The sequence below is a fragment of the Carettochelys insculpta genome, chromosome 3 (assembly GCF_033958435.1).
Source record: "Carettochelys insculpta isolate YL-2023 chromosome 3, ASM3395843v1, whole genome shotgun sequence".
NCBI lineage: Eukaryota > Metazoa > Chordata > Testudines > Carettochelyidae > Carettochelys > Carettochelys insculpta.
The window spans coordinates 207,358,318-207,377,240 of NC_134139.1; the positions used below are offsets into that span (position 1 = coordinate 207,358,318).

Genomic DNA, 18,923 nt, shown 5'->3' on the forward strand with positions numbered 1-18,923 from the left:
AAATCCTCACCAGCCACTACAAATCACAAACCCAGTGACTCTAGGCCTGGAACCAGCCCCTGCAGCAGTCCTCGCTGCCAACTCTGCTCACATATCTACACCAGTGACGACATCACAGGACCAAACATCAACCATACCATCAGGGGCTCCTCTACCTGCACTAATATAATAAATATGCCATTATGTGCCAGCAATGCCCCACTGCGATTTACATTGGCCAAACTGGACAGTCTCTCCGTAAAAGAATAAACGGACATGAATCAGACATCAGGAACGGTAATGTATAAAGCCTGTGGGGGAACACTTCGATATACCTGGACACTCAGTAGCAGATTTAAGGGTGGCAGTCCTGAAACAACAACAATTCCAAAAATCAAATGGAGAGAAAAATCTCTGAGGAGTAATTTATTTGCAAATTTGACTCCATTAACCAAGGATTAAACAGACTGGGAGTGGCTTGTAGCTTACAAAACCAGCTTCTCTGCCCTGGGTGTTAAAAGCTCCCCATTAGACTCTGACAAAGGCTCACATCCCCCTGTCTGATCTAACTTGTTTGTTCCTCTTTTGATAAGTACCGTTAATACTGGGCCATTTCCACCTTGCTGAATGGACCTTGTCAGCTCTGGCCCTCCCTCTTACTGGGACCTCACTCTTTAAATACCCCTCTGAAACCACCCTCCCCCACCACTCATGGATCTGATGAAGTGGGTCTTTGCCCATGAAAGCTTATGCTTCAAAATATCTGTTAGTCTATAAGGGCTACGTCTACACTAGCACACTACGTCGAAGTAGCCTATTTTGACGTAGGAACATCGAAATAGGCTATTTCGAGACACATTGTCTACACACCCTCCAGGGCTGGTGCCATCGACGTTCAACGTCAAAGTAGCAACAGAGAACGTCGAAAGGAGCAGCCCTGGATGGAAATGTGGCGCATCCACACACACAAGCACTCCCGGTCGAAATAAGGGGCCAGCAAAGCCCCAAGCCACTCCCTTAAAGGGCCCCTCCCAGACACACTTGCCCTGCACAGCACGAGATCCACAGAGCTGACAACCGGTTGCAGACCCCGTGCATGCAGCATGGACCCCCAGCTGCAGCAGCAGCAGCCAGAAGCCCTGGGCTAAGGGCTGCTGCACACGGTGACCATAGAGCCTTGCAGGGGCTGGACAGAGCGTCTCTCAACCCCTCAGCTGATGGCCACCATGGAGGACCCCACTATTTCAACGTAGGGGGACGCAGATCGTCTACACACGCCCTACTTCGAGGATGCTATGCCCATCTTTGGATAAGCATAGCAATTTCGACGTCTTGCAGCCTAACATCAATTTCAGTGGTGAAATAGCGCATGGTGCGTGTAGACACGACGTGTACTATTTCCACGTTGTGCCAGCTGCTTCAAAGTTGCCAGCTAGCGTAGATGCACCCAAGGTGCCACAAGACTTCTTGTTGTTCTCGTAGCTGAGTTAGAGGAGGATTGGAAGCCGGACCTTTGTTGGCCTGCTTGGTCAACACAGCAGAGTTGTGTCGCGTAAGCAGGCAGAAGAATCAGGTACATGGGGAAGGTGGTATTGGTACCCCTAAACCCTGTCTCAGATTTCATCTCTTGTGTCTTTGGCCAGAAACCATGCTCACCAGGTAGGCTCGTCGCCACAACAGCTGTCTGCCTAGCACACGTATAAAGCTAATGCCAGCCTGAGCTGGTGGTCTGAGGATTTAGCAAAAGGCGCTGGATATGATTACACCGAGCTTGCTAACTCTGGGTTTTTTGTCACCGACATTGATGAAGGTTGGGTGTCGCTTGAGGTCTTGAATCACAAGAGGGTAACTGTGGCCCTCCTGAAAGCAATGGCAAAACTTGCATTGACTCCTTTTAAGGGGTGGTGGTGGGCACAAAGTCATGCCTGGAATTTTTAGGGGAAATGAGCATATCGTAGCTGGGCATGGTGCAGAAGAATGTTGCTCCTGCTCTTGCTGTAGTCTCAATATTTGGAGGTTAGGTCCATAGATGGCTATTAGCAAGGGGTAAGGTACGGTGCCCCTAGCCTTTTGTTGAAGGTGGGAGATGGATGGCAGGAGACAAATCACTTGATCGTTGTCTTCCGTTCACCTCCTCTGGGGCACCTGGCATTGGGTACTGTCGGCAGACAGGATACTGGGCTAGATAGACCTTTGGTCTGACCCAGTATGGCCGTTCTTATGTTCTTAAGCCCTCTGGAGAATGTTGCAGGTTTGACTAGCTGCTTACAAAGTCATAGAGATTAGTTGCCATATCTGCGACTGCTTGATCATCTCGCTATCAATCTAATGCCCCCAGTTTAGGGGGGCAAGAGAGGATGTAATTCAAGGATGTAATCTGTTCATCCGGCAATTAGTCTGTTTACAGGAAGCAGACTTCAAATGCTTTTTGCTATGATACCCCTAAAAAAAGTGGCACGCATTTTTCAGGTTTGTCACGGGTGTGTTTTGTAAAAGTTCCGGTCTTGGAGCTGCTCTGGTGGGGGCTGGAACCAAAGTAGTGGCAGAGGCCCATTAAAGCCATGGGATCTGTGATCTGTTGGACAAAATGTTATCCTTACTCGGAGGGTTGCAAAGAGTCTTTACTGGAAAAGCTTTTCTTGGCACGGAGGATGTGGAGTCATTGACAAACATATATGCCAGTAGGGTCTGTTCTTGATGGATACATTTATATTTAACATATCGTAAATGTATACAAAGAATGTAGGCTTTACTTCCAGGATGGAGGGGTCTATCCTGGGAAGCAGTGAAAGAGAAGGTTGTGGGCTCATGTGGATGATGATGATTGAATGTGAGCTCCAGTGTAACGCTGTGACCAAAAGATCCTTGGGTGTATAAATTGTGGAATTTTGATTAGCAGCAGAGAGGTTATTGAGCTCTGTATTTGGCAGTGGCATGAGAGCTGCTAGAATCCCAGGTCCAGTTCTGGTATCCATAATTTATTATGAGTTAATTGACGAGGGCTCTCAGAGTAGAGCTACCAGGATGATTAAAGGGTTAGAAAAGCTGTCTTTATAACGGTGGACCCAGGAAGCTCAATCTATTTGACAAAGAGAAAGTTAAGTGGCAACTTGATTACTCTGCATGGGGATAGATACCTACATGGGGAACAAATATTTAATTATTGCTTCTTCAGTCTAGCACAGAAAAGTCTGACACAAACTGATGGCTGGAAATTGAAGCTAGGCAAATTCAGACTGGAAATAAGGCCTAAATTTTTTTAACAGCGAATATAATTAGCCATTAGGAGAAGTTCCCCAAGGGTTGTGGTGAATTCTCACTGGCAATTTTTAAATCAAGATTGGACATCTTTTCTAAAAGGTGTTCTCTAGGGGAAGATCTCTGGCCTAGGCAATACAGGAGATTAAACTGTATCACAAAACTTTCAGGCCTGTGAAACTGTGTCCCTCCTGTTTTTCATGCAGTCCCAGCTCAGAACAGAATCGCACTTTTTTCAGATGTTTTTGCCCAGTGTTGGAATCATCAGTAAGGAAGCTGTGGAGGACTTCTGACTTTGCCCACATGTTTCCATGACGACAAAGTGCCCTTGTTTTCAGCGGTAGGACCGTGATTACGTGGCTCATGAACTCCCCTGATCTCCCACTCAATCAGCATTTCTCCTGGCATCACACTCTCTCAACTCCTGTGACTGCAACTTGCCACAAAATAAATTTTAAAAATGAAAGCAACGAAACCTCCCCTACGTGGAGACAAATAAGCAATCTTGGGACATCCTAGGCTATGTCTACATAACCGCCCTCTTTTGGAATAGCTATCCTGAAATAGGTCTGCTACACCCAAAAATGTATTTCAAAATACACAGTCTGCGCACACAATGCTAATTTCAAAATAGCACCTGTTTTGAAGTAACTATTTCAAAACAGGCGCTGTTAAGACAGGGAATAGTGCTTATTTTGAAATTGGTATTTTGAAATAGATACTACCCTGCATCTTAACAGCACCTACTTCAAAACAGGTACTGGTCCTCCTGCAATGAGGTTTACAAATTTTTGAAATAACTTGCACACTATTTTTTATTTCAAAATAGTATGAGCATAATGTAGACAACAGCCAAGTTATTTTGAAATAACAGCTCTTATCTCAAAGTAACTTGGCTGCGTGGTCATAGCCCTGGACACTAACATTGCAAGGGGTCATGTGGAGACAAATAACAAGCAGTCTTGGGACATCTGACAAAACGGGTCTTTGCCTGTGAAAGCTGACACTCCAAAATATCTGTTTAGTCTCCTAAGGTGCTACAGGACTCCTTGTTTTTTTTCATAGAAATCTAGAACCCTTTTGTCCCTCATATGGGTAAATGTGGAAGGGTGAAGGCTGCAGCAAAACCATCCCAGCAATGAAATGGGGTGGCATGGTGGTTCTGTAATTAACTACTTTAATGTCCACCCCAGGAAATACAAACCCACCTCATTACAATCTAGAATTTTACCTGTGCTCTAAAGTCTTGGACTTAAAAGTAGCTCATGCGTAAAATGTTGAAAGTGTGTGCATTCCATTGAAAATGGTGCACGTTTTAAGGTCTGGGGAAGGGAAGCAGATGCTGTATTTGAGGGTGTGCTTTGACAAATTCAGCAGAGGATGGTCTTCAGGATTCACTGGATACCTTGCAAAAGCATAAGACAATGCTGGTAAGAACTGAGCAGGTGAAGGCTGATTTGCTGCATCGCCAGTTGGTAGTACACGCACACTGAGGAGAATTTAAAAGCGCCTCCCTGGGATAGGAAGATGATTAAATGGCAGATGAAATTCAGTGTTGATAAACGTAAAGTAATGCACATTGGGAAAAATAATCCCAACTATACGTATAAAATGATGGGGTCTGATTCAGCTGTTACCACTCAAAGAGCTCTTGGAGTCATTGTGGCTAGTTCTCTGAAATCCACGCAACGTGCAGCACCAGTCAAAAAAGCTAACAAAATGTTGGGAATCATTAAGAAAGGAATAGATAAGACAGAAAATGTCATGTTACTGCTATATAAATCCATGGCACTTCCACATCTGGAATACTATGTGCAAATGTGGTTGCCCCATCTCAAAGACATTGGAATTGGAAAATGTTTAGAAAAGGGCAACAAAACTAAGGGTATGGACCATCTGCCATAGGAGGAGAGATTAATAAGACTGGGACTTTTTAGCTTGGAAAAAAGACGATTAAGGGTGGAATATGATAGAGGTATATAAAATCATGACTGGTGTGGAGAAAGTAAATAAGGAACTGTTATTTACTCCTTCTCCCAACATAAGAACTAGGTGTCGCCAAATGCAATTATTAGGCAGCAGGTTTAAAACAATAGGACATATTTTTTCACATAGTGCACAGTTAACCTCTGGAACGCCTCGCCGGAGGATGTTGTGAAGCTCAAGACTAAGCAGAGTTTAAAAAAGAACTAGATAAATTCATGGGGGAGAGGTCCATCAATGGCTGTTAGCTGGGATGAGCATGGAGGGTGTTCCTAGCCTCTGTTTGCCAGAGGCTGGAAATGGGTGACAGGAGATTGGTCACTTGATAATTACCTGTTCTGTTCATTTCCTCTGGGGCACCTGGCGCTGTTGGAAGACAGGATCCTGGGCTTGATGGACCTACGGTCTGAGCCATTACGGCTGTTCTTATGTTCTTATGTCTCAAGGGTTTGGATGGAGCCCAGTTCCAATTAATGGCTGAAACAATTCTTATTGAAAACATCCCTCAAACCAAAGTGTTTTTCCTCATGAATCATGTGTTCAACTTTCCAATCTCCACAGCACCTGATCATGTGCATGTTCCCAATCAAGTGTGGATCGTCGTGGGGATCCTCAACTTTATAGCCTATACGCTGGGTAAGACTACAGATTCTTATACTGTAACTTCGATTTCCAAGGTGCCTAGCATCACAACGACTTGGACTTGAATTAGTTAAGGGAACTGTTTGTTGTAAATCTGGTTCCAAACCCAATCCCTTCCCCTCTGCCCAGCAGTTCCTCGGCTCCCTGCCATTCCGCTGCTCTGTGCTGGTGGGAGTGACGTATGGCTGGCTGAGGGGCCTCTGGAGTCTGCCACTTGGGATTGTTATCTCTTTACCCACTTGTTAGAGGGAGGAACACAAAAGTACAAGATTTCTCTTGTCAGCACAGACGTCATGTTTAGCTAATTAAATACACCTACAATATTTTAAATTGGATGCTTTCTAAGGTTTTTTTGTTTTTGTTTCAGTCTCTGTGCTTCCAGGGACAGTGTTGGGATCTGTAACCCACTGCTGACTTCTCAGCACTACCTGCATTAACTGGCAGCTGCAGAGGAGCTGTTAGCTTTGCAGGGGTGTGTTTGATTTGACGTCTCTGTGCGCTTTCCTTCCAGATGGTGTTGATGGGAAGCAGGCTCGCCGAACGAACTCCAGCAGTCCCTTGGGGGAGCTGTTTGACCATGGCCTGGACAGCTGGGCCTGTGTGTTCTTCGTAGTGACGGTTTACTCCACCTTTGGCCGGGGACCCACCGGCGTCAGCGTCTTCGTTCTCTATCTCCTTTTGTGGGTGGTTTTGTTTTCCTTCATCCTCTCCCACTGGGAGAAGTATAACACAGGGATTCTCTTCCTGCCCTGGGGATATGACATCAGCCAGGTGGTAAGTAGCTCTTCTTGATTCCAAAATACTTGTTTGGAAAATAGCCAGCAATTTGACTAATTGCCGGAAGTATTTGTATAGCACCTGTAGGTCCATCTGCTGCCCTGGCATCTATCCCTGGGTGACCTCTGTCCAAGTAGTCACAAACTGCCCGTCATTGCCAAACATAAACCCTAGCCAGAAGAGCTTTCTGGCAGAAGGGATGGTGCCTGCCTGATTGCAGAGTGCAATAGACGGAACGGTAGCATCGGAGCTGTTTTAAGAAGCCTGGATTGCATGATGGAAGTCGTGCAGATGTTTAAGGAATCAAGGGACAAGGGCGGAAGTTATAACGAAACTCTTCCTGCATGGTTGGGTTGGGACGGATACGATTTCTCTTCAGCGGATGTGATCTGTCTGGGCGGGAGGATGGTGCAGGAGCTGCCTGGGGGTCTGGGCGTTGGAGTGGGGGAGGCCCTTACGTGGCACAGCTTCCCCACTGTTCTCAGGCACCGCCCTCCGCTGTTCTGATTGGCCACGGTTTCGGCCAGTAAGAGCAACAACGGCAGAAAGACTTCTCGGCACTGCTCTTGCCCAAGCTGTGGGAGGGACAGCAGTGGAAGTCCCTGGAGCTGCTGCTGCTTCCCCCTGCTAGGCAGAATCCATGGTCCACATCTCCACCCCACAGCCGGCCAAATGTTGAGGAGGGAGCCACAAGGCTGAGGTGCCAGATCCAGGCAAGCCGAGCGCTAGATCTGGACCACTGGCTGGGCATTATCACCACCTGCTGTAGTCCATGGCACATGGTCCTGCTTCTGCGTCCTACAGTCCTAAGCGACCATTGCTTGGTTTGCTACAGGAGTGAGGTACTTCGATTTGGCTCTGGTGGCTGGCACTGCGGTGCTGTTGAAGTACGAGTGTCTTGTGTTTGCACTGGCTGTGGGGTGGAGCTATCCCCAAGCGCACGTACAAACCCCATTGGCTGCAGATGGCTCAGAGGTTTGCAAGCATGGGCAGGGCAGGGCAGACCATCACGGACTCCTGTCCTCACTATCCGCTTTCCAGACAAGCCTGAAACTGTGCCCAGCCAGGCTTTGCCTCACCCCAGCTCTCGTGTGACCTCGCTCTTTAGACTGGGAGTGAGGCTTCCTTGGTCGTGTTGCTGGAAACAGAAGTTGGTCTGGTTCCTGACCTGCAGTCAGCGTTGGAACCTGGCAAGAGGGGCACGAGACCTTGTGGGTGAAGGATAGCTCAGTGGATAATACATTGGCCTTGCAAACCCAGGGTTGGGAGTTCAGCCCTTGAGGGGGCCTTCCAGGAGGCTGGGGCATGTTAAAAATTGTCAGGGACCTTCTGTGAGGGCAGGGGACTGAACTTGGCGAGCTCCCAAGTTCCCTTCCAGTTCCAAAAGCTGTGTGTATCTCTATGTTTCAAGTTTGCGGCACCCCCTGGGGTATTGTGGCTTCCTCTGGTTGAAAAGCCAAACCTGACTAGTGAAAATCCTGATTAGAAAGCAAGGCCAGCAGCTCCTGGAATGGAACTGCCGGGTGAGGAATGGTCACACCACAGAAGCACATTTGATCAGTGTCTTTCCAGCTGCTAACACCTGCCTGCGCTCTCTCCACGTTTCCTTTTCAGACCATTTCAGTTGTCTACATAGTGACAGCGATTGTGGGAGTTGAGGCCTGGTATGCACCTTTCCTGTTTAATTTCTTATATAGAGACCTATTCACTACAATGATTATTGGTAAGAAGCTCCATGTTGAAGCCTATTTTTAACCACCACCGCTTTACCGATAGCCAGTTGTTTCACATTAAAAAACAGTCAGCGTTGGTTTATATTTTTAGCAAAGAGAAACTTGTTAAAGTGTCTGTATAGAAAACTTGCTAGAACGAGTCTTGATGTAGACTGAAAGCAGCAAAATGCACAGGTTCTGAGGCCGGGTGAACTCAAATCGTTGAAGTCGATTGTAGAGGCACAGTTCTAGCTACGGCAATTGCATAGCTAGAATCAGCTAATCTAACATCGACTTACCTGGCTGCCGTTGAAGAGGGAGGTGAATGGGAGAAGCTCTGAGGAGTACAGAAGTCAACTGTTGACCCCGATAGTGTGACTTTCCGTGTCCCTGCTGGGCACATAAAATCGAACTTCAGAAGATCGATTCTGACCCAATTGATCTTCTGGGTAGTAAAGACGTACCCTGGAACTAGTCCCACTGAGGTTTTGATGGGAACTGGCCAAGGGCTGCACCATTCTAACTTCGATAAAAGGGAAAAGGTTGCAGCCAGCTTCCTCCTTTAATACAAACAAAACCCCAGAAGGCAGGTGGTCCCAGCAAGCAGTGCTCCACCCTCAAGCTAAGCAGCAAGGATGGTTGTGGACTGGCCTGTGACTACAGCCTGTCCAACCCCTAAAAGATGGGGTTTAGGTGCCTAGGGCCTGCATTTCCTTACGGACTCTGTTTTGTAACCTAGCTGTTGCAGTAGATTGATCTTTAGCTCTCTGCAGCAAGAATGAGCTAAGTCTCAAGTATGGGAAGATGTAAATCTACATCCTTACTGCTCTTGACACAGTTGTGTAACAGAACTTGCCCTTCATTGCAGCCTGGGAGCTGGAAACATGTCTAAGTTGATTGGCCAGTCAGAATTCGGTAGTTTTATTGCTGTCTTGCAAATGTATTTGCGGCTCATCCTTTGGAAGGAGAGGCAATTTGGGACCGCTGGCCTTTAAAAGAAATGCCTGCAGAGGGACTTCTACCTTCTGACAGGCAATGGTCAAAGTACAGTTTTAGCTTCTGAGCACCCTGATTTTGAAGTGTTGGGATTTTGTCAACTTTGGCCCTTCAGGGAGTGCCATGAAACTTAATCAAATAACTGAAGCTTTTGTCAATTGCGGTTCTAACATCCTAAATGCAGCCTGTTTAAATATGTGTAGTTTTGTTTGTTTCTGACTTGGTAATAACCTTTACTTTGTTTGCAACATGGCCTCTCATGAAACCTAATGATAATGCTTTCTCTGCTGCCCACGTGGTGTCTTTTGAGTTCTGGTCAAAGTGCAGATATATATTCACTGAAAGAATTAGGGTTATTTCCATAAATGCATATATTGGCACTTCACTTTTCTGAGGAGTTCAGTCAAATATACAAATCATGTTCACTGCCATTATGAAATCTGAGCAGCAGTGCGCTAATGGTGGGTTTGAGTAAGCTTTTAGCTACTGTAATGTTGCAAATGACTGTTTTAAAAATAGACTGTCATATCTGAAGGGATGCTGTGATCACGGTGGACTCGCCTCAGTTCCTAGGCTGCAGTAACTTAGACCTTTCTCTTTCAGGGTGTGCACTCACAGTGACTCTGCCCATGAGCTTGTATAACTTCCACAGGTGAGTTTTTTCCAGGAACCCTGTGAGCTAATTAATTCTGCTGGGTTTGAGGCACTGGGTGTGGTGGTTCTGTTCTGCTAGGAGTTAGCCATGCAGAATATTACAGAAGGAAGTATGTGGTGAGTACCTTATATTGATGGCCCAGCACCATCAAAATGTAATATGAGGAGCCATGACTTGGCTTAGGTTTCTGTCAACTAGCCTTTCCTTACCTGCACTGGCAGCTTCCCAGAAGGCGCTCCTGAACGCAAATGAGACAGCGCCTACACCTAAGATGCCGCCTTAGTTAATACACTGAGACATGCTGAGAGCACAGGTCCCTGCATGCAGGCCAGGCAGCACCAGTCAAGTGGGTGCACTGCCGTTTGCATCTCCTCGTCTCTGCTGCAGTGTGAGACTCGTGTAGCTCGCTAATGCGGAAGGGTACCTGGGGGCTCACCTGGGTTGGAAAGTTCCCTAGGGAAGGCTGGTGCCCGTCTCCGTTACAAGCTCTGGCTTCAGGTAGTAAGGCTTCTGTTCCATTTACCTTTCAGGGCCTATAAGAATAACACCTTGAAGCACAGGTCAGTGTATGAAATCATGCTGCCCCTCTTCTCGCCGGCGTTGCTGTTCATTCTGTGCATGATCTGGATCTTCACGTCACCATCGGACATCCTGGAGGTCCATCCCAGGCTCTTCTATTTCATGGTTGGAACAGCCTTTGCTAACATTTCTGTAAGAGCACTGCTTCGCTGGTGAAATGCACCCGGAGAGGGGGGTGGCCGATTGGAATTAACAGAACGCTGAGGGCCAGCAGTTTGTCGTGCTAGTTAGTCTGAGGTGGGAAGGTGAGTCACAAACTCCAAAGAAAACGTCACGATTTGGGAATTGTCTCTCTCAGCTAAACCACTTCGCTATACTGACGTGACTGAAAGGGCAGGCGCTGAAGCAGGCCGGGAGAGAAACACCAGCTCCATCAGAGCTGAAAAACTATCTTGTAAACGAGATCTGACTCTTTCCCCAAACCAGAGAAACCCCAGCATGTGCTTTTTCTTCCACATCTCTCAACTGAGGTCCTGCTCTCTCAGGTTTTGCATGGTCGGGGTTCTTGGTGATACTGGTTCAGCTATGAATTGTCACAGCTGCCTGCCTACATGAAGATCCCTCCACCCCCAAATATCCTGGACACTATTAAGCTATGGACAAACAGGCCGCTGTGGGGATGATGTTCGGGAACCCTGTACAGCTTTATTCATGGATCACCCTGGCCTTGGACTGTGCCCAGAGGCTGTGTTCACTGTCTCTCTCCCATTCTACAGAGCTTTCTGCTAACTTTGCAAGACAACCTTGATCAGAATTGGCCGCCTCAGTGCAAATCAGTCCTTGTGATACAGGTTGAACCTCTCTAATCCAGAACATACTCGCCCAGCAGTATTTATAGCCATGCATGATTTTAGTTAGCCAGAAGACCAATTATCATGGGTGTGGTTAAGTTTCCTGGGATCCCATAAAGTTTGTTTCCAGCCACCAGTCCTGGCTCTCTGTTCTGTGCTGTTTAGCTATTTCACCCCTAAATGTCTTCTCAAAGCCCAGTCAGCAGTGGGAGTGTTGACAATGTGCTAGACAACATTGACCTCCTGTGGTCCAGCAAATTCTCTTGTCCGTCACCTGTCAGGTCCTGGGTGAGAGAGGTTTAACCTGTTGTTTCCTCTTGATGTGGACTTCTCTGGTTATATGCACCTGAGGCATTCAGGTCAACGTAGACACTATCTCTGTATTTAGGAAGCTTTTACAGAGTGTGATTGTCCATGGTTTAACTACAATCTGGAGACGCACAGGGCCTCATTTGCCGTAGTCTGAGTGAATGATGATTTGTGCTTTACAGCGGTTCATGTCGGAAAGTAATCAGAGCACGTCTAACAGACCTCTTTCCCCCTCCAGTGCCAGCTGATCGTGTGCCAGATGAGTAGCACTCGGTGCCAGCCTCTCAACTGGATGCTGCTCCCATTAGCCCTGGTCATCTTCGTGGCAATCTCCGGAATCGCACCACACTGGGAGGAGCTTCTCCTTTACCTGCTAACGGCTCTCCTTACCCTGGCGCACATCCACTACGGCGTAGGAGTGGTAAGTGAAGTCTGCCTCTGGACACAGGGTTCGGCTGTCCCTGCACCGCTCGTAGGATGTACTTCGTTGTCCCACTGAAACCCTGGAATGCTGGTAGAACACCTGTGACCCTAAAGCATTTGCCAAGCAGATTGAGGCATTTCTATTAAACTGGGGTTCTCATTGTGACTTGTGACCGACCCAGCTGGGGATCGCAAGGTGGCGACCTGGTGGTTATGACCTGCCAGCTCTTGGGGGCTGAAACCCTTGAGACCCCATTTTTAATGTATGGCGAGTGGGTCACACACAGAGGCTTGTTATATGAAAGGGATCATGAATACAAAAGTTTTGAAATCACTGGCATGAAAAAAGACTAAATGCGTGTGGCGTCTGCAAGCTGATTCTGTATACCAAGAACTTCTGTCTGGTTGCAACAGAAATTCTTCTAGTCATTTAAGTTAAAGATGGCCTCTAAGCCAAACCCTGGATGCACATCCTGTTGCAGCCTAAAACGTGTGCACCAAGCCCTGCTAAAACTTGAATTTCAGGCAACTGAGTTCTGGTATTTTTGTGATTCTATCAGTTGTAAAAATGCAGAGATCAGAATGGGATCCAGAGTCTGGGCTGGGCCTCTCTCTAATGTTAAGTACGTTGCCCAGAGGCTTAGTTGGGTGCTGTTCCCTTAGAACTTGCTTCGTGTAGGTTGCAGCCGCTAGCATACCGAACTGTAGGAGACCGTCACTGTGTGAAGGAATTGGCATGATGCAGAATATCTAGATGGTGGACATTTTGCTCAGTGGGAAGAGGCCTTTGGGTTGCCCTTCCGAACAGGAAAATGAGCAGCCAGCAGTCAGTCTGGGAACCCGAGAATTTGGTGTTTCAAGCCAGATCAAAAATACGTGCTGTCGCTCAGGGGTGGGTGTTTAGTTTTTGCAAGGGGGAGGCACATCATGAATTTTGGTAAGTCGTTACAGGCCGTGCATGTCCACTGTGTTAACAGAGGGGGGCCTGGGAGGGAGTTTGTGTGAACAGGGGGGCTCTGATCTGGTGTGTACGTGAGCCGCAGTCGTTGAGTACAGGTAGTTCCCGGCCGGCGGGCAGGTTCCATGGTGCCATGCTGCTACCGGAAGCAGCCAATTGCTGCTGGTGTGTTTTCTGTATGGACTTTGGGGAGCGAGCCGGGGGTTTCTGCCCACACCTGCAAGCATCACCCCCGCAGCTCCCAATGGCCAGTTTCTGACCAACAGGAGCTGTGAGGATGGTTGTGGGGCAGGAGACAGCACATGGAGCCTCCTCCCCCTCTGGCGGGAGCATGCAGAGATGTGCCCCCAGCAGCCAACCACGTCCAGGAGTGGCGTGGGGCCGTGGCAGGCAGACCGCCTGCCTGAGCACAGGTGCGCTGCAAGACTTCTAGTGGCCCGGGCGTTGCAAGGGGGCAGCCACAGAGCCTCAATTGCTGGGAGTCATGGCAGGCCAGACAGAAGCATTAGCTGGACCGGATGTGGCCCGTGGGGGGCCATGTTTTGCCCTTCCCTGCTCTAGCTCATTGCAAGAAATGGGCTTGAGGCAGGATTTAATGGGTGATGTTCGGATGTTGGACTGAAGATCATCCCTGTCTCCATTCCCCGCCCATTCGGAACCCCTTTGGGGGATCAGCGTTGGGGCGACAGTGACTCTGCAGTTCCCCTCCTGAGCTGTGGGTGAAAGAGCAGGTCTTGGATGTTGGGGCTGCTTAGCTGCCACGCTGTGCGTGTTGGTCTTTTCCTGCCAGCCCCGTGAATTGCTTTGAAGTAACAGAAATTCCAGCCAGCCCGATGACCTGTCGTAGCTCTCGGCATAATCTATCACGCAGCCGATTCCCGGAACGCTGCTTTTCGGTCCAACGTGGCTTTCTGCTGCCCGTCTGCAGGAAATGAGCCTGTCTGCCTTCTGCAAGTCGCTGGGAGAGGTGACTTCTCAAGGGTGATTAAAAGGGCGTCTCCCGATCTTAGATGTACCATCTCCTGGCACAGGCCCTCTTGAGCGTTCTTCTGTTCTACTGTCATCTTGTGGCAGTGGTGTGGCAGGACAGTCTAGCGCTATGACTGTTAGCTCAGAGCTAGAAAGGAGGGCTTGGGAGCTGCTTATGATGATCAGGCTCTGGAAGATGAGTTGTTGGAAGCAAGCCAGCCGCTAGCGTGTTTATGCAGCTCATGTACGACTAGTGTATTCAGCTGAATGACTGTAGGCCCTTGTTACTTATTTGGCTAAAGTAGGACTGGCTTCACAGCTCTGAACAGGCCAGATGCATTCAAGAACAAGTGTGCATTCATTGAGGAAAGACTGAAGTTAAAAGCGATCTGAGTTAAATGCATTTAGTTTGCAATGTGCAATTTGCCAGGAGAGCGCTCTGCCCCAAGACAGCATTTTGAGATGAAGTGTTTAAGATTCAGAGAACAATCAGCATCCCATGTAAAAATGTAATGAGGCAAGCCGGTGACCTTGAGGAGGGTGTCAATTGCTTTATAAGCTGTAGAACTTGAATGCTTACGGGCTGAAACCTGCCCAGATATGAACCCTGGAGGGTTTCCTAGACTTTGCTCGGGTTGCAGTGCACCAGAATCTGGAATGAGACGAACTATCAGAAACTGCCAGCCCCGATAAATATTTGTACTTGTCAGAACCTCTTAGAGGACCAAATGCTGGACCCCCAGTGCAAAACCCGGTGGCATAGTTTGAAGGAGAGACCATTGTCTTCTGGATCTGCCTGCATCTCGTTTTGGTGCACCTATTCCACCACAAACCAAACTAGTAGCTTGTGGGCCCCGTGTGCTGCAGGTTTGGGGCTGGTGGGAGGCTGTGGGCGTGATCAGGGAGTGTTGTGTGGCTGGCCAGGCCGTGCCCAGTAGGATTGTGGTGTTCCTGTGATTCAGGCCTTGTGTGCTCACATGGAGTGATCCAGCCCTGTTAGTTGCACATTGAGCTCATTTGATCCATTGTCTGCATCAGGGAATGTCCACACGGCCCACATCAGCAGGTCCAAGCTTGTGAGGCTATAAAACCAGTGCAGCCGTTCAGCAGCTCTGAGGTCCTGCCCCCTTCCTGGGGCCCCAGCACCCAGGCTCCAGCATTTGCCAAATGTCCGCACCTCAGTCTTACAGCCTTGCAGTCTGAACCCTGCATCCTTCCCGTTCATGTAGCCCTGTGCCAGCATGCTGTGTTCCTGCGCTCGAGTTCACAACCCGACCGAGTAGGGGTGCAAAGTCCTGTTAAGTAGCGAACCAGCTAAGCGCTAGGTTTAACCAGTTACCCACTCCCCTGGGGCAGGAGAGCTGGGCAGGCACGCTGGGGGCTGGAGCTGCTTGGCCCTGGCTGGAAGATCCCTGCGTTGGGGGCGCTTCAGAGCAGCCCCCATTCGCAGTGACCCAGCTTGGGAGTGCTGCGGGTAGGGGCAGTCCAGCCTGGCTGGAGCAGCCCCTATTTGTGGCAGGGAGGCCACTCCAGCTGGGGTGGAAGTGCGAGCCCCTGCTAGCTAACCATAACCAGTAAGCCTCATCGGTTTAGGAAGAGGCTTGTTGGTTAATTGTGAATATCCCTAGTACCAAGCAGCTCCGTCTGAGTGCCCTGATTGTGTGAGGCAGAGGTACAAGGCATGTCCGCTGGTGTATCGTTTTGCCTCGACTTTTCTCTCTCTGTCCCCCAGGTGAGCCAGCTGAGCAAACACTTCAACATCCGCCCTTTCTCGCTAAAGAAGCCCGGTACGGATTGACTAGAAGGGGAAGAAAAGAAAATCAGCCTGCACTCTGCACAAGTACTGTAAATAACTGCTGCAAATAGACTGTAAATACTTCAGCCATCACCACAGACCTAAATCTATCTTCTGGACGGACACAGGGGGCGGCAGGGTCTCAATCTTGAGTGCCATTGAGAAACACCCAGAGCTCTATGGTGAACCCAGATGCTGGGAGTAGCCGTTCGTTTATTCCTGTGTACTAGACCAGCTGAACGTCTGCAAGTCCTACCTCCGCAGGTGGATCTGGCGTGGGAACATGGGTGGTGCTGCTCAGAACGCCAGGTGTCCAAAAATAACCTGGCAGCCAGCTTAGTAGCAGTGGCCCCAGTGCATGTGTAAAGGAGACGCCTGAGCTGCTGGGTCAGAGGGGGATGTCTTAGCTGCACACAAAGTCCCTGATGCTGGTCTAGGAAGCAGACCACTCACATGGTCCCCAGCTTGCACGCACACATGTCCACTCATGCAAAACCTTTTGTTTAAAAGCTTCTTCGAATGGTATTCCTCTGGGAGGACTGGGGGATTGAGGGGTTTAACTGGGTGGTTAAGGCAGCTTCTGTGCCCTCCGCTTTTCTGTATCTGAGACCACATCTTGACAGTATTATTCTTGTTAACCATATGTGGGCCACATGTGTTCTTTGATCACACATTCATGAAGGGAAATTAGCAGCAATGGTTCCTTTGGGCAGAGGGGAGACAGTCCGTATACAAACACTCACAGCTCCAGATAACAACTGAAGCATGGTCAATCCCAGAGCTTGGAAGAGCACCCGAATAGTTCTTAAAACAACAGATACGCACACGCACTTAGGGGTATTGTATTTGGGGAAAAGTGGAGGTGACTTATTTTTTTTTAGTTCTCATTTAATTTAGGGCACACCTGCCCCAGTGGTTGGGCCGCACGTCTCATCCAGTCCTACCTTTGTGTTCAGTGGTTGCTATTTTTTAAGTTCAGTTAGTGAAGTGGTGGTGAAGTTTGAGTGCTGATTTTCTTTTCTGTTCGTTGTATGCCTGAAGATTTGTGCTTGAATGAAGAGTGCAACCTAAACCCAGGCTCTGGACAGGCTGCACCCGGAAGTGAGCAAGCACAGCAAATGTTCATATATAATGTATTGTGGGAACAAAGTCATTCAGACCTTAGGAGAAGCTTTGTGGGTGAGAAATCACCTGGTCTAGGAAATCTGAATTGTAATTGCTATTTAATATTTTTTTTCTTTCTTGTAAATTTGAGTCATTGTCGAGCGGGTTTTGTGAAACATAACAGCCAGAAGCCAGTTCACAGCATTTATTGTAAATAGGTTGGTTTTAATTTGAACTTGAATTCTCACTGTGGTGTCATGAGCTGAAGGATAGAGGGACACCTTGCAAGGCAAAGGGCAGAGAATTTAATTTTGAGCAGGAAAATACTATTGTTTCTGTCTCTCTGCTTGTTCCCATTATGTTTTTTTGACAGTGGGGGAGTGATGGGACTCAACACGGTTTAGTGTTTTTTGTTAATGTTTCGTGTCTGTACATCAAGAACGGGAGGCAGGTGCTAATCTGAGAGGGGGAAAAGCCTTTTATTCCCCTGTGGAGTTTTATTGAGTAGCTTACTTTATAATATATATTACTGACATTGTACAGAAAAAGCATAAGTGTACAGAGGAATTGGACTGTGCTTGAATTTTTGAAACTTGTAGCTGTTGAATTAAATATATAATTATGGGCAAATTAATTTAATTTGTAGCTGCACAAGGTGTATTAGGAATTTGATACCAAATGTTGAAAATGGGGGACACATTTTATCCGTGGAACACTTTTTTCCTGTTGCAAAATCCACCTTTGCAGCGGTGACCCGTCGCCAGGGTTGGGTTTTCCGTTTGCATGCTGATGGATCGTGGAATACGTGGGCCAGTGCCCTTTACTCGTCATGTTAAAGAATTTCCGGAGCCCAAACATAAATCTAAATGCACTACACATTTCTTTTTGTAGCATGTCATTTCCATCTCCCTTCCCGGCAGCACTGCTGCGTTCGGATTAGGACGATATTAACATCTCTGACGGTCGGGCATTATTTAGGTTTCCTCAGTGCACTGTTCCTGTTGGCCATGGAACATGCTGAACTGTTCCTTCAGGCAGTGCATGGAAACCTATCCTGGAAAAAAGAGAGAGCCCCTCTCCATGCTGTGCAGGTTTGGCAGCTGCAACAGGACTTGGAATTTAAACGCCTTCGTGCATTTCATTGACTTGTTCTTAGGGTAGGATGTCTCAAAACCCAGAGATACCTTTCACTTACACATGCTCATCTTCAGGGAGTTGTGGAATTTGGTGCCTTAACTGGCTGCAAGCTGGGGCTAGGAAAACATCCACAGTCAAATTGTGCTGGAAACAAGTTTTGCTTTGCTTGAGTTCGGGCAGTTGAGAGCAGGACTGGATCTGTGACAAGTCAGATCCTGCTCCCGACGTGCTCCGCCACCCTACCCGAGAAACAGGCTCCAGTTACCCAGCTTTTAGCTGAACTGATTGACTGGTGTGCTTGATGTCATGGATTCTGGGGAACGAAATGCATTTGATCCCAGCGAGCTGGTTACAGCCATACCACTGCAGGCGTGAGTGTGAGGGAGAAAATCTTTGGGTTGGTTGATTTTATTTAAAAAAAACAAACACTGGTGGCTTCTTTGAATTGGCTCTTTAAAAATAAACTTTCCCTCATGAGGGTTGGATTCATTGTTGTTCCTGTCTCTTAGAAGCTGGGAAGGAGACAATGTGAAGGAAGGAAATGTTGCATCTTCTGCCTGGCCTTTTCATTCACAAGGCGTGCATGGCTTTCCCCAAACTCAGCAACAGTAATCTGACGCCTGAACAAGGTTGCCCATGCTCAGAGATGCTCCGTGCTCTGGTTTTTCTCAGCCCGTGTGAAAGAATTACTGTTTTGTGTCCTTAATTCTTAATGCCCCTGCCTTGCCCTGAGCGAGTGGCTGCTTTTATGGCGCTTCAAAATGCGCTTGAAAGGGTGCTTCCGATCTGCACGTTTGTACCTCGGTCTGGATTATTGGCAGGAAGAGATGAGCTTGGGTGAATAATCCCGGAGACT

The 18,923-nt window shown here is 48.0% G+C and overlaps 1 protein-coding gene across 5 annotated transcripts in view; it reads left to right on the forward strand.

The window, feature by feature from the left end:
- Nucleotides 1–16,607, forward strand: part of SELENOI (selenoprotein I) — a 62,658-nt gene extending 46,051 nt beyond the window's left edge. For 3 of the 5 annotated variants that reach the window (XM_074991498.1, XM_074991502.1, XM_074991503.1), the window contains 7 exons: nucleotides 5,782–5,856; nucleotides 6,374–6,636; nucleotides 8,254–8,362; nucleotides 9,951–9,999; nucleotides 10,533–10,713; nucleotides 11,920–12,102; nucleotides 15,764–16,607. In XM_074991498.1, coding sequence (XP_074847599.1) covers nucleotides 5,782–5,856; nucleotides 6,374–6,636; nucleotides 8,254–8,362; nucleotides 9,951–9,999; nucleotides 10,533–10,713; nucleotides 11,920–12,102; nucleotides 15,764–15,880 — 977 coding nt within the window. In that variant the 3' untranslated portion in view covers nucleotides 15,881–16,607. Of the gene's footprint in view, nucleotides 1–5,781; nucleotides 5,857–6,373; nucleotides 6,637–8,253; nucleotides 8,363–9,950; nucleotides 10,000–10,532; nucleotides 10,714–11,919; nucleotides 12,103–15,763 lie in introns of those variants that run through there. The other 2 variants (XM_074991501.1, XM_074991504.1) reach the window with 2 other exon arrangements.
- Nucleotides 16,608–18,923: the final 2,316 nt, after the last annotated feature.